Genomic DNA, 15274 nt, shown 5'->3' on the forward strand with positions numbered 1-15274 from the left:
TTTCTTTCTTTCTTTTTTTAAATTACGCTGGTTGTCACAGTTTTCACCCGAGAAAGGGGCATCACAATCAAGAACTGACTGTTAGATGTTGATATTTCCAGATTTACACGCTGCACCTTAATGCAAAGAATATACATTTTAAAAGATACGTTATTAGTATGTAGTATGAAAAATACACCAGTTTTGTGCTTCGTCTGGGTTTTTCGCACTTAAACAGACATCTTAAGGGTCAAATTCCCGAGTATTAATGAGTAATTATGATCAGGTCTGATCTTGATGAAGAAATAACGCAAATAAAGTTAGAGCAAAAAAAAAAAAGCTGTTTTTTTAAATGTATATAAGCTGTCATTTTTTTGCCTTGAACCCCTAAAATGTAACAGTTTTTCTAGCTCGGTCTGAGCTTTAAGTCTTTCTACTGACACGAGAGGTGAAATTGTGGCTTTATTTATGTCTATTTGATCTCCACTAGGTGGCGGACAAGAGGACTTTTACCCCACCGGAAGTAGACGTTAATAAAGCGGAAGTTGAGGGGGAAAATCCTCGCTGAATTTTGTTGTCGTTTAGAAACGATTCTGATACGTCTTTCTGTGGCATATTACTCATTATCTGAGTTAAGACGTCGAACCATGGATAGATAGTGTTTGTTTTACTAGGTAAGTGTGCAATGTAATTCGTAAGTTTAAGATTTGGTATGCATTTAGAGGCTTAGCTTCATTAGCTGCTACTTTTAGCATGTACGGCTACATTCAATGCTTGATAGCTTCTATTTTAACGAAAAAGAAGTCCCATTGTATTGATGTAGAAATTTTATTACAACGATTTGTTTACTGAAGCGGCACCTTTATCACTTGTACGACGTTTCGAAAACTGTTACTTTGCTCAGTCGTTGTTATGTCAACAAAGCCCGCACAGTAGTCGTACTGCTGGCTTTACGACTGGAAAAATGTAACCGAATGAAATGAAGTCAATAAAAGCGAGATAATTAATTCAACTATACATTTTTTTTTATTTGTGTAGGGACTTGAACTTAAAACAAAGACAAAGAAAAATTAATGTCTTTTTTAAATGTCTGTGTATGAATAATTTAAATCAAACTGAAGCCTCTGATGCTGACTTTTGTGATTATTTTTCACAGATTTACGGACGAGGTCCCAGCTGAAGATAATCTTTGACCTGTGTATACATCACTGACTGTCATTTTGGACACAAGAAAGGACTGCCAACATTTTGCCTCACGTGAAACTCCAGAGCCCCTCCACCCTGCCTGTTGCTACCAGCATGGCTAACAGCACCACGACAGCAGTGAAGGTTATGAATCCTGGTCCTGCTGGTAGAAGTAGTCCAGAGGGATCTCAGGTCAGTTACGTTTTTACAGACAAAGTCCAGACTCTGTTTACAGATCGGCTGCTGCACAAGGCTTTGATAAGAGTCTCCATTACATGTTCGTGTATTATTCCTAACATGCATAAATCTCACAACTGTTTTGAGTCTATTCATTTAACCACCATCAAAATAGAAACTACCATTTCTGTCATCCACACGTAAAACACTTAAATCCTTGCAAACTGCTACTAGAGCTTGGCACTGCTATTTTGATGAGGAAGTTAAATAAATGGCACAAGGCAACTTTCCACACAACTGTTTGGCATGCACACCTGATCATAAATCCTGAATGAGAAGAGAAACAGAAAGAGCCATAACAAAGCAAAGAGAATAATCTTTGAAGGGTAAAAATATGCATCTATCTTATATGAGATGTAGGATTAGGCCTAAACTTAATTGATTATAGCAGTATAGTTTATGCTGCAGTTTTTGGGGAAAAAGAAACTGCTAATTTATATCAGGGTGCTATGCTGCAGTTATTATTACTGTACTTTTTTAAAAACAATCTTTCATTGAGAAATAAGTTCAAATAAGATGTTCTACTGTGGATTTTTACAGCGGAATTAAAAATGGCAAAAACTTTACTGTTGTTCAGCAAAATGCTACTTCTGGTCCCTGGCATAGATGAAGAATTTAAGAAGTAACAACAGTTAATGAAAAAACATTGATGCTGGCCAAGTTGTTTTTTTCACAATTGCATTGACCCTGAAAACCCCACACAAAATCAAACCTGGTGTAAAAAGTTATAATTCCCGTACCTGTGACATTTCTATCTTCATTGACTATGGAGAGGAGAGGCAGTCACATTCCCTGGTAAATGAACTAAACAGATCAGTTAAAATATAATGTCAAAGAATTTCATACATTCCTAGTGCAAGTAAAGGTACTGATTCATCCTGACTATAGGCCGTATTGTGACATTTGCTACCACACTGTTGGTACTTAAAACAGCAGCATCGTCAATCAGTCAGAGCATCTGCACATCAACACTACTGTAACTCTGTAAACAATACATCTGCTCTCTATCCAGGTGCTCAGTAAGAAGAAACTGCAGGACCTGGTGAGAGAGATCGACCCAAATGAGCAGCTGGATGAAGATGTTGAGGAGGTCTGTCTCAAGTTTATTCTTACTTCAAATGAACTGTTATGCAGATATACAGATCTTATCCCATTGCCACTGGCACTTAGCCCCAAATCGACGTTTTGTGCATTCATTTCAAGGGTAGGCCATCCAATTCTTGTTAGAATGGAGATGTAGGATGAAGTGTGAGAGGTGCATTGCCCTTCAATCAAGTGTTAGCTGAGTGTTCAGAAATCTCCTAGATCCTTGTGAATCATCCACAAAGTTTGAAAACTACAAAAGCAATGTAATGCTATAGTTTAATGTTTCAATGTGACATGGTCCTTTTGATTTTTACACACAGTCAGAGTGCCCAGATTCATAGTGTTTGCTTACATGGTGTTGCCCATGTCTACTGATGACTTAGCAGGGGCTGAAAGGGTGTTCCTGTTTCATAGGAGGAAATTTCACCACTGCCCCTTGTACTGTAGCTTTGTTTCAAGGGGCAAGGGGATGCTCAAAAATAAGGGAAAAGTTTAAAACTTAGAAACTGAACTGAGCCATAATGTATTTTCGCAGTGTGGTGTTAATACACTGCGATACACTTAAGCTGCCCTAAGCTTCTGCTGCATTGGGCAGTTTGAAATCTTTATCTTTTAAAGCATGACTGTTTGATGAATGGCTTTAGCAGCTGAACAAGAATGAAGTTTTTTCTGCTGTTTTGAAATGTCACTTTTCTTTCTGAACACAGCTGATGTTTTTTTTTTTAAATTGTGTGTCTCTCCTAGATGCTTCTACAGATTGCAGATGACTTTATAGAGAGTGTAGTGACAGCAGCTTGTCAACTGGCACGCCATCGTAAGTCTAACACCTTGGAGGTGAAGGATGTTCAGTTACATCTCGGTAAGTTGGTGCTTCTCTGAAGTTTCTTTGGTTCTGCAAGCTCTTTTTTGGTTGTAACCTCATATAGCTTTAACCATGGACAGGTTTATTGCTTTAAGGCAATAAACTAACGCTGGTGTTAGGCCAAAGACTGGTATCTCCAAAATGATCACTTTTCAGGGAATGAAAAATTTATAATTTGTAAAAATTATATAAATATGATTTATAAAAACAAAATTAAAATCACGAAAAATTGAGATACAAGGTTTTAGCCTGATGTCAGTGATAAATAAAATAAATATATGCTCATTATCTGTGACAGATTGGTTCTTCTGTCTCTATACAGACATTTGTATCCCATTTAACCTCATAATTACCCACCAATCCACTGTTTTATTTCATTTCAACTACAGATTAACTGATCTATTATCTACCTTACATTCCCAGTTTGGATTGTGGCTCTCGCTTAAGTCAAAGGCAATGTGGCTCTTGGTAGAATAAGCTTGAGTACCACTGGTCTAACTGTTACAGATACAGGGTGGAACTGTGAAATAGCACTTTAAAGGGGCACTATGTAGTTTTGGGGAAGACATTTTTGATCAAACAAGAAAAATCTTTTCACGTGTTGGCAAAATTTCTTCAGTTTCATGATGAATAAACTAAATAAAAACAGAAGAAAAGCTCCATTTTATACTTGGTGCATATGTAGCAGACCCCGCCACCTCTCTAGTGTCAGTGTTTTGCTGACCTAATTTTCCTCTGAGAATAGTTGGTTTCATAAGTGACAAAAAAATATTAGTAAAAATAGTAGTATTGTAAATATGAAATTCCTGAGTTTGAATTTCTTCAGAAAACCACCTGGTGCAGCTTTCACATTGCACTAATCTGTACAAAGTTAAATATAATTTTCAGTGGGCTAACACATAGCTAATAAATACAGGTTTCTTAAGAAAGAAGTGTTGGGTATTGCTTTCCACAGTCGTCAGGCAATGGATTTTAGTTCTAAGTATGTTGTGAGCAAAATATATGCACTTGACAGCCAGAAAAAGTACCTCCTAGACAGGGCAAGTAGGAATTTAGATGGGGCAAGTAGATTTGGGAAGCACTTGCCCTTGAGGGTAGGCAAAAACCTTAACGTTGGACCCTGACCTATTGTCTTAGAATTTTGTCCATTAAACGATTAAATCTGATGTTGATATTTGACAGCATTGTATCACATTTTAATTTGTGTGGGTCTTGTGGGGGCTTGGTTTTTTTTAGATTGAAGTGGGGGGGCTCCAGGGAAAAAAAAGGTTGGGAGCCACTGGCCTACGCTATGGTGAGAAAATACTTCTGTTATGTGGTGCGCCTGGAAATCTGCATTACTTCACCTACTCTCTGCTTGTTTATGTACAGTAAACCATGGCCACTGAAACCGAGCACATTCAGGGATGGGAATTGGTTTGATTTTATTGATATTGATGCCATTATAATTTCTGCTTGTTGATTCAATTCTTCATTATTTCCCTTATCGAATCCTTCCTGGGAATTTTCTTTATGAAAAAGGTAGACTAAAACTAAAATTTTCTTGAGTCTCTTTCTCTCTGAACAGTGAACAAGATGTATGCCACCTTCAGTAAGAGTCAGTGATAAGCATGCTTTGATTATTGGTTATAATAAACAGTTTTGATAAGTAAAAATGTGAAGCATCAAGTGCTTGTGAGGTGAAAATGCTAAAATATACAAAAATGATCTTTTATGTTGGAAAGTTTTTAGTTAAAACAAACTGCTGTTTGGATATTCAATCTCCGAGCTTTAATTAATAGCTATACAATACAACTGCTAATTTTCTTTAAAACATAAACCTTGAGTATTAATCTAATCTTTGCATCCCAGATCTCTGGACACATAAAAAGAAATTGAAATCTTCTACAAAATGAACAGTTCTTGAGCAAAAAGATGCATGCCTTGCATAAAATCACTGTTTGACAAATGTTGCAAATTGAGCTGATCACATCACTTTTTGAGATATGAAGACAGACTTTTTACCACTTAAGTCTGTTTTTGTGACTGTCCGCCATGTTTATTTCCTCGACTATACTCTTGTTCATGCTGTGTAGAGATTAAATGAAAATGATGTGGATGGATTGAACTATTTGGAACTGGTTTTTGATTCCCATACCTAAGTGTACTGTAAAGGAATTGGAGTTGATGGATATTAAGCAACAGTTGATTTACTGCAATTATTGCAAAGAGGGAAGAGACAATAATGTCAGAGGAGATTGGATGTGCAGCATCTGAATCAGCTGAGGCAAAGGATATTGTTTTTTTTTTTGGTTGGTCCACTGAGAGACGTGGATGCAGGGTACATACCTCTGATGTTTTCAGATGTCATCTGATTGATTTGCCCCTTTGTTTTTTGTTGTCTGCATCCATGTAGCTCAAACCAGAGTATTCATAATATGTCTGAAACATTACCCAGGGACTAGCAGTCAACTGATGCTACCCAGTAGACCAGGCACAGTGCTTGTGGCTGGCTTTGAATTTTTAAGGACATGCACACAAGGCTACGTCCGTGGGACTCTGCATTGATTCAGGCAAAAAAATAAATATGGTTTGTCTTTGAAAAATTGTGCTCTGGCTAACTTGCAGATTTGAGGTACAAATCTTTCATTTCCAAACCCAAATATCTCATTTAATTCATGCTTTTTTAAACCTGTGTTCAACTATGTGACTTTCTTTTCACAAAAATGTCAAACGTTCTGAGAATGGAAAATAATAATTTGTGATAACTGCATGAACCAGGTGCATTGCTTTTTCAAATTCATAAAAAAAATACAGTTGACGTCCCCAGGGGTTGGTTTCACAGGTCCATGTTTTGTGGAGAAAATAAAAAATCAGCATGCTTGAAATATGAATTACAGAAAAGTTGCCGGTTTCCAGCCTGTGTCTCTTTTGAGGTTGCAAGAATTCACAGGCAGAATATGAAAAGGTTCCTGAGAATTTTTCTGACATCTTTAGGGTGACATTGCTCGGGTACATCTCTGCTCCTCTGCTGTTTATACTTCAACATAGAAAGATGTCAAGTAGAGCAGGTACTCAAAGCAGATGCAGTAATTTACAGTTTGCTCTTTAGGCATGACAGCAATTGCAGTCTTTGGTTATGAAATGCAAGTTATATGTTAGGATGGCATGAAAGGATCTGGAATAAGAAAATGGCAGATCTTGTATTGAATTTTGTTGTGATGTTATAAAGTATCTAATTTCACTTGAGACATTGACTCATGCCAGATGTATCTTTCTGACTCTGTTCACTACTTTTCTCAGAGCGTCAGTGGAACATGTGGATTCCTGGTTATGGTTCAGATGAGATCCGGCCGTTCAAGAAAGCCTGCACCACAGAGGCTCACAAACAGGTGGGTTATAATACACAGGTAGAAAAAAATTTCCGAATGGTTTTGGATTCTCTTGATATTTAAAAGAATAAAGTGACCTCACTCGTTGCTGTTTTTTTCTTTCATTGCAGAGAATGGCGCTGATCCGCAAGACAACCAAAAAGTAGCAAGACTAATAAGTTAAACTCACTCTGTGCATTGTCTTTTCATTTAGTTTGTCATCATTGTTTTTATTTTTTCTTTAAAACTAGGATTTGTAACTTGGGGGGTGGGTGGGGGGTGATTACTGAAGATACTGATAAGAGTTTTTTTCTGTCTTTAGACGGTGTTTTCATTGTTATAACCCCCTAACAGTTGAGTGTTTTGCCAGTACCGTCCCCTATTATAAAGCTCTCGTCTCTGAACCTGTTTTTGTTGTCATTAAGAGAAACCTGGCAGAACTAATTTTTGTCAATAAAAAAATACAGAAATATTTCTTCTCTATCGTTGCTTTTATCCTGTTAACTTGACTATTTTGAAGTAAAACTCAACGACTTATCTCCCTCCTTAAAGAGACATATACACAGTGATTTACAATTGCTCTGTTGCATGCTTTTTGTACAAATAAACACGGTAGCTTTAAACATTTGGAGGAAATTTAAAAGATTCCCATGTAGGCTGCCATTGTTGTGCATTGCATTCTAGTCAGACCTCAGTGCCGCCTTTGACAGGCAGATCTTTGGATAATGCTGGAACAGTTCTAAAATGGTTCAGGTCTTAGAGGACTGTAGTTATTTTATAACAGGCTGGTTATGATGGGGTATCCCTCAGGAATCAGTTCTTGAACCTCTTCTTTTTAACCTTTAATATGCTTCCATTGGGTCATATTATGCAGAAGAGCAACACTGATTACCAAAGTTATGCAGATGATACCCAGATATATGTGGCAATCTCACCTGATGACTACAGCCCCATGGGCTCATTATGCCTCCGATGACTGACTGATGACTGAAAACTTTCTCCAATCAAATACAGATTTAAGTGCTTATTTTCTAGCTAACAAAGATAAAAGGGGAGTTGTGGATAAACATGTTGCATCTCGAGCGCTAAAGACGAAAGATGAAGTATGCAGTCTTGGTGTCTTCATAGATTCAGATCTCACCTTTGTCAGCTACATTAAGTCAGTCACTAAAACAGAATTTACCAACTCACAAACACTGCCAGCAATTAGAAGATTATATCTAAAAAGATGGTCCACACATTCATCTCCAGTAGGACAAAATATTGTAATGGTCTTCAAACAGGCTTTCCTTTTCACAGGAAGAAGCAATACAACTACTAACATCACTACCCAGAGTGCATTGCACAACAAGGGCAGCCAAAATGTGAGACTGTGTCAGTGTTCTCAGGCTGTCGAAATCTAATTGGGTTTTTTTCATGCAACATGCATGCTGAAGACGAGTCTTTGTCTGAGAAAGTCTGCATGTCTTAACATGCAGGTTTCCTTTATATTAATTATTTTTCTAATAAATGAAGAATTTCTAAAACCAGATTCCTACAGTCTGCCACTTTTATAGTACTCCCTGTTAGGTATATGCTGCTGTTTTGTCAAGAAATGTCAAAAGTTTATGTAGAAACTTTAAAAAAAAATTTAAAAAATACCCACAGCTATAGTAGAAGAAACAGTCCCCAGAATTTAATTATTCACAGTGATAAGAAAGAATATAAATGAACCACTGTTATTATAATACACAATGTTTTGGAGAAAAGGTACTGAATACATCAATCAAGATTGTTTTATTTTTTTTTGTTTATCTTCTACAACAAAATCAGCATTCATTGAAAGTGGTCATTTTTTTCTGTATGACAGTGATTGTCTGCAGCGACACCTGATACCCCAGTGTTTATTAAAATGTCTTCTACAGTAAATGACCACTTTTGTTCTGGCGTTTCAAGGGATGTCCAAAGCATAATCAGATCAGTGCAGTAGCTGTTCATTTGCAGTTTTTTAAGGATGTAATTTGATCTGCAGATGCAAAAGTTAACCTATCAAGGAAGCCTTAATCTGATGGTCTCTCAGTAGCTCTGTAAATTGTCGGCTTTGGATTGCAGGAATAAAAGAGGCTTCTCATCGACCAGATGGAAAGTAATTGCTATGGAAACCTTCCACATCAATTTTGTGTAGTCATATTCAACAATGCCCCTGAGTTTTTATTCTGATTAATTTCAACACCAGCACCTGAAAACACTCAAAAACGCTTAGCAATTATTTGTGGTGTAACAGAGCCTTTATTTTGGTCTGTCTAAAAAGATAAATCCACCTAGCATGATATTTCTTATCTCAACCGGGGTGCGTTCAACAGAAATACTGCCAATCAAGAACAGAACAATACTGAGAAGTATTTCTAACTTGTGCCAAAATGGAAGAAAAATCTTTTGAAGCATAGTTTCCCTAAACCTTTGGGTATGTGACACCCTTTAATTACCAAAAAAAACTGGTGCTTGAAGCAGAATATAAAAAGTACAGAGTTGAAAAAAAATATAAAAAATACAAGTTTTCAAAGGCACGTTCACTGGCACTTTTTGGGTATGTCTTAAGTACTTTTAGGCAACAGGGACTTTAAGTTCACAGCCATGTGATTGGAGGGCCTCTGAACTGTTTGGGAGGATTATTTCTGCCGGTGTTCTAAACAGAGAAAAGCTGTGATGTCATCAGTTCACAGAGGTCATTGAGGAGTGTTTTTTAGTACATGTAATTTTAAGAGTAGATTTTGAAATCAGTACTTTTTCTTCAGTAAGTTTTAACAAGAGTAACTGAACTTTTTACCTGTGTACAACACTCACTGCTAAACAGTAGCGCATGGCAATAAAATGATTCATCATTTCCTAAAACAGCTGATGTACAGAACAAAACCTGGAGTGTTCTCAGGGTTAAAACTCCAGAGTTGGTTTTGAATCCCAAAGTGTAATTTCAACTTCATTCTGAGTGAGAAGGTCTTTAGTGTTGAGTTATTAACAGTTTTGATCTACACGGTTTAGTGTTATCTTTGTAATGAGTCAACTGATCTAAGATCTGCCTGCCATGATTTCAAATCTGGGGGATGTGTGGGAGAAGTTTCCCATCATGCCCTTGGGCAGAGTGTTTTAGATATGTTTAGTTATGTTTGGATGTTGCCTGTTGTACACAGATCCCTGCTGAGGTTCTTTTGCCCATGTTTCTGGTGGATTGCTGTTTTTGATGTGAGACACAATTGCACCATGGGTAAAGTTATATGCAGATTTCCCACTTGGGATTTTAGGTGTTCCTAAGGCTGGCCACACACTACAGGATTCTAACCCCGATTTGAGGCAAGATTTGCCTCCCCAGACAACTGGGTGTATCCGTAGAGGAGTCTGTTGCAAATGATTATTTGTCTGAATAATGCTCGTGTGTGGTGTTCAACATAATTATTTTACTGCTCCAAATTGCATCTTAGTCTCCCACACCTTGAGTCGTAAATATCAAACAAGGTTGTAATGCCTCTGATGGAGTACCCACCACAAGCAATGAGGGCGAGCAGACCAGGTAGCATCACCAGCCGGATCATAGTACTTTCACCGCTCACAACCATAAACACAACTGTAGCTTCTTTCCAGTCAGGATTTCATCCCGAGTCTTTCCCTTGTTTTATGATTTTTGCTGATTTATAGACCATTACGTTTACTGTTCTTCTGTAAATTTTAACACTAGTAACTGCACTTTTACTTGACTTGGGTGGTTGTGTACTTTTTCACCTCTATAATTAGTTCCTTTCCACCCCTGGAACAAACTTTTTAATTTAACACCAAGTACAGCAGTTAAACAGCTTTTTGAATTTGTCCTGATGCTACAGTAAAATGATAGTGGAGAGCTCTTATATTTCAACACCCAGTGAGTAAATCCCTCAGCAGTAAATCTGTCAAGATATTTTTATACAAAACAAATGTCAACCTGCTGGTGGTCCTATGATAAGCCAGGGGATCAGCGAAGTCAGTACAGTATAATCCTCTTATTTTTCACTGTAGATGTCTGTGCAGAATGCCACTGCAGTCCATCTCATATTTTTTAAGTTTTTAAAAGTATTTTAGCTTGGATAAACGTGATGGATTGCATCTTTCCTAAAAACATTAGTTACAAAAAATAGTTTTCCTAAGGTCAGAACTTTGCAAAACTGTCAAAGCTTTCAAAAGAAGGTGCAAAAATGCATTTCACATCATCAGTGTCTCATGAGGGTTCAGTTATTACAGTCAAATTCCACAGTAAATCCATTTTTGGTGTTACAGTAACAACACTCTGCATGGCTGACTTCTGGTCATGTGATCCACACTATCCACAGCACTTCTTGGTGTTCTTGGGTGGTGTGTCAGGCTGTGCCAGGTTGGCTCTCTGCATTTGCAGACACTGTGGTGTAGCACATTTGACTCCATCCCAGCCTTCCTGCGGTTCTACCTCTCCGTTCATCAGAGCCGTGTACACCCGCCGGGTGAGCAGCTCGAAGGCCTCTTTCACATTCTGGCCTGTTTTTGCAGACACCTCAGCATAGGGCACGCCAAGCTGTCCGGCCAGTTTCTCAGCCTCCTCCCGACTCACCACCCTTTCCCCCTCAGCATCCATGTCACTCTTCTGGCCCACGAGGATGAACAGAACCCTATGAGGCTGCACTCGCTCACACACCTCAGCATGCCACTCCTTGATGTGGTTGAAAGAGTCTCGGTTGGTCATGTCGAACACCAGCAAGCCTCCAACAGAGTTGCGGTAATAAGAACGGGTCACTGACCTGAGGAGAGAGGAGAAACACAATGAAGAAAGAGGGTCTGTATTTCAACACAAGACAACCTCCTTTAGGGTTGTGTAGAGTTCAGACTTTCTCACTGACTTTTTTGCTGTTCTAGTGAGTGAATAATCAGCTGATTTTATGCAGTCTTTGAGCTTGGCTTTGTAAGATAAGCAGATTGACAAAGAGACTTTTTGTTTGTTGGAAACTTGATAACAGCTCTGCCTTATTCTCTCTCTAATCATGAAGCTGTCTGGAGGCGCGTAGTTTACCCATGAGTCAGTGAGTGTTCAAACCAAAGGTGAGCCTCACTAAGGGCCCTCCCAGCAGCCACCTGGTTAGAAAGTGACTTATTCATTCAAGCACTTCTGCATGAAAACAACCTGATTCGGCTGAGCTTTTAGCTGACTCGTGTGGGATTAGCTGGCTACAGATATCATGCAAAGAGGCGGCACACACAAAGAAGCAAAGATTTGCAATTTGTTACGCTTCATTCAACTGGAGAACTGAAATAATGAATTTAGAGACAGAATGAAGCATGTTAACGCTGAGTTGTTTTCAGAAAAGTTGCTGAGCAGGAAGAAAAAAAATGCCTTTTCAGGATCTGTCTTCTCCGCTTAAAGCATAGCATATACTGCATCTCTTTACACATTATAAAATGAACTTATGAAGGGCCAGACACTGTTTGCTTAGGCAAATAGTTAAACTGTCCCAGTGTGAATGGAACAGCTAGAGGCTGTGTGTTTAAATAGTATGTTTGCATACATGTGAATCATTTTTTATGTGTTCTGCAAAGCCAGGCATCTACATGTAACCTCCCTTTTTGATATATTAGGGCAGTGGTACTCCACTTAGCAGGGCCCTTTGAAGGCCCTGATAAGACCTGAGTAGGTAGCAACATATTGGCTTTTTTTAATTACACACAAACCGGGATCGTTTTTTGAACGACAGCTGCACTTTTTTTTGATTATACATTTTTGGATTAAACCCCTTTTTCACTCATGCAACCACCCCTCTACCAGATGAACTGATCAGAATTTTAAACTGTAGTATACTAGTACAAATTAGATGGTTTTAATATTTGTTTTTACAGCACAGAAACAAAAATGCAAGCCCTAAACACCCAATAACGGGCATTTTCTCACAAGCAAACTTATGCAGACTGTCTAGTTTAAATGGACAGAGGTCTTGCTACAGACTGAATATCTTAGATGCATCCCTTGCAGACCCCTACTGTAAGACATTGCTCTGTCAGAATAGAGGTGACGTAATTTGCTAGAACAACCTGTTTCCAGTTTTAGATTAAAAAAAACCTCTATTAATAACAAAGTCTGGCAGTACCATTCCTGAAATAACTACATGGCAAATATGACAGATAAAGCAACATTTCATAAATAAAAAAGAAAAAGATCAGAGGTCTAATCTGGGATTAAATTATGTATGGATCTATTTTACTAGTAGTTAGGTGAGTGTTGGCTTGCTATAGTTTAAAGCTAGATTTAGCTATGTTATCTATGTAGCTCACATAGCTTTGTTAGCTTTTGATTTAGCAATGCTATTTACATTAGCTACATTATCTACTTGGCTTACATCGCTCTACTGATTTAAGATTAAGATATGTTCCCTATGTAGCTATGTCAGATGAGTTAGCTACATATCTAAAGTATATTAGCTTCATAGCTAACAGAGCTTTGCAAGCTTTAGATGAGCTATGTTAGCAATGCTATCTACGTAGCTATGTTATTTAAGTAGCTATATTTTCTAAGTAGAGTATGTAGCTCCTTGGGCTTTAGATTTACATACCTAGCTATATTATTAATGTTGCTACATTATCTACATAGCTTGTGTGGCTTCTTTGGCTTTAGAATTCGCTATGTTAGCAACATAACTACATTAGTTACATGGCTAAGCTAGCTTCATTAACTATGTTACCTATGTAGCTATGCTATCAACATGGCTTATATAGCTCTGTTGACATTAGATTGGCAACAAGGTTGGCAACATGGCTGCATCACGTAACTAACATGGCTTAATTAGATTCAGATAAAGCTATGTTAGCTATGTAGCTACATTGTCTACTTAGCTTATGTAGCTTTGTTAGCATTAAATTTAACTACATTATCTCGGTAGTTGTGTTGTCTACATAGCACACCTGACTTCATTACCTTAATCCACAGCTACCTTAAGAGTGTTTTTTAGAGGAGTGTAAGCAGACTGTTCACATGACTTTATTAAACATTACGTTGTTAGGTATTGTAGGGCAGTTTATGACTTTTAACTCATGTTATCCTAAGCCTAACCATAACCCTATCTGGAAGTTTAATCTGATTTTATTTGGAAAGTTTTAGCATGTATACCTGTTCTGACAGAAACAGTTGTGCCACAGGGGGCTCAGAGCTATGGCCTGCAGACAGACGGTCTTGTTTAGATTTCACAACTTTGTTAAATTTAGACAGTAAGAGCTTGCATACTACTTCAATGGATTCATCCCTTTCAAGCACCTGTCATATAAAGTATTGCAGTTTTTTTAAAACTCCCTTTTGGATACTATTGTTAAATAAAGCAAAACTCTGTGTTGTCAGAAAGTATCAACAATTTCTACAGTCTTAGCAACTGTAGGTCCCTTATGAGTTGCTACTGACCTGAATCTCTCCTGTCCAGCTGTGTCCCAGAACTGCAGCTTCACGCGCACGCCCGGCTCAACCTCCAGGAAGTGAACGTAGAAGTCTACACCCACTGTCTGGTTGATGGACTCCAGGAACAAGTCTTCAGTGAAGCGCTTAAGCAGAGAGGATTTCCCCACTGTGGAGTCCCCCAGCATGATGATCCTGAACTGGTACTGCCACAAGGTCAGGTCCATTGTTGCTGAAAAGAGGGATGAAGAAAGCTTGTAGAGATAAAGAGGTATGTGGAAGTAGTAGTGGGAAATAGAAAGAATAAGTCAAAAGATTTAAGGATAAAAGAGGTTTGCAGGTGAGGTGATGGTGTTAACAGGGTGTTGAGAAGCCTACCTTGAGGGGAGAAAGAAAGAGAATAAAGCTGCAGGCTAGCAAGTCCAAACCAGCGTCAAACCATTAGGTTTTCTTTCTTTGATGTTGCAAATGTTGAGAAACAACCACGGCAGCCACTCCTTATGACTCTCATAACCAGCAGAGAAGTGTTTGTCTGAAGTCATCTCAAACTCTCATGCCATTGATGACTGCACTTCAGGTCTCCTTGCTTCATTTTGATGGTTGAGTTCCCTCTGTAGAAAGCTCTGTGCCAAAAAAGTAGATCCAAGTATCACTGCGGTTCTCATGAGAGTTCAAGTGCTACTGTAAGCATGGGCATGAATTTGCTTTGACTGTGTGTATGCAGGGGTGTGGACTTTCTAAAGTTTGCCAGTTGATACTTGACAAAAGGTGGGGCGAGAGCATTAGGACGCAGGGAGGGCTGTGGAGGAAAGGGAGGGCCAGCTGCTGGAGAGAAAAATATAAGGAAGTAGTTTTTAATGTGTTATCAAGGACTAAGCAGTGTTTTCCTGCTGTTAACATGCAGCTCTTTTTTAAAGATGTCATTAACAATCCTAGAAAGTGAGTGCAGCTGTTTGCTCATACAGTTTGCAGCAGTTCTTATCACTTTATGGGCTTCTCTGTAGAGTGAACATCACAGCCCAAAAAGGGAAGTTGATAACAATACAGCAGCCCTGGGAAATGCTTGGAAAGCCTCAGGATGTGAAGTTCATTTATAAAAACAGGTTTGTAAGGGGGTAAATGCTGTGCTTAGTGTTTGCTTGTTGACATGTTTACTTAAATTCAGTTTGA

The 15274-nt window shown here is 38.3% G+C and overlaps 2 protein-coding genes across 3 annotated transcripts; one reads left to right on the forward strand and one right to left on the reverse strand.

The window, feature by feature from the left end:
• Positions 1 to 497: 497 nt before the first annotated feature.
• On the forward strand, positions 498 to 7171 carry taf12 (TAF12 RNA polymerase II, TATA box binding protein (TBP)-associated factor). Its single transcript, XM_041792936.1, has 6 exons — positions 498 to 653; positions 1136 to 1356; positions 2414 to 2491; positions 3232 to 3346; positions 6632 to 6720; positions 6831 to 7171. The coding sequence occupies exons 2-6, from the start codon at positions 1279 to 1281 to the stop codon at positions 6864 to 6866; spliced, it is 396 nt and encodes a 131-aa protein (XP_041648870.1). The 5' UTR covers positions 498 to 653; positions 1136 to 1278; the 3' UTR covers positions 6867 to 7171.
• Positions 7172 to 8253: 1082 nt separating this feature from the next.
• Positions 8254 to 14815, reverse strand: rab42b (RAB42, member RAS oncogene family). 2 transcript variants are annotated; one of them, XM_041792682.1, is made up of 3 exons: positions 14483 to 14815; positions 14114 to 14336; positions 8254 to 11474 (listed from the first exon to the last, which is right to left on the reverse strand). In XM_041792682.1, the coding sequence occupies exons 2-3, from the start codon at positions 14329 to 14331 to the stop codon at positions 11024 to 11026; spliced, it is 669 nt and encodes a 222-aa protein (XP_041648616.1). In that variant the 5' UTR covers positions 14332 to 14336; positions 14483 to 14815; the 3' UTR covers positions 8254 to 11023. The 2 variants fall into 2 exon arrangements, with proteins under 2 accessions (XP_041648616.1, XP_041648617.1); XM_041792683.1 differs by having other exon boundaries at positions 14114 to 14358.
• Positions 14816 to 15274: the final 459 nt, after the last annotated feature.

The sequence above is a fragment of the Cheilinus undulatus genome, linkage group 8 (assembly GCF_018320785.1).
Source record: "Cheilinus undulatus linkage group 8, ASM1832078v1, whole genome shotgun sequence".
Classification (NCBI taxonomy): Eukaryota; Metazoa; Chordata; class Actinopteri; order Labriformes; family Labridae; genus Cheilinus; species Cheilinus undulatus.

Excerpts from the sequence above, each read along its gene's own strand:
- rab42b (XM_041792682.1), bottom strand. The coding sequence starts at position 14,331 with ATGGACCTGACCTTGTGGCAGTACCAGTTCAGGATCATCATGCTGGGG. Across the intron at positions 11,475-14,113 it reads GCTGGACAGGAGAGATTCAG|GTCAGTGACCCGTTCTTATT; the intron begins GTCAGTAGCAAC and ends CTCTCTCCTCAG.
- taf12 (XM_041792936.1), top strand. The coding sequence starts at position 1,279 with ATGGCTAACAGCACCACGACAGCAGTGAAGGTTATGAATCCTGGTCCT. Across the intron at positions 3,347-6,631 it reads GGATGTTCAGTTACATCTCG|AGCGTCAGTGGAACATGTGG; the intron begins GTAAGTTGGTGC and ends TACTTTTCTCAG. Across the intron at positions 6,721-6,830 it reads CCACAGAGGCTCACAAACAG|AGAATGGCGCTGATCCGCAA; the intron begins GTGGGTTATAAT and ends CTTTCATTGCAG.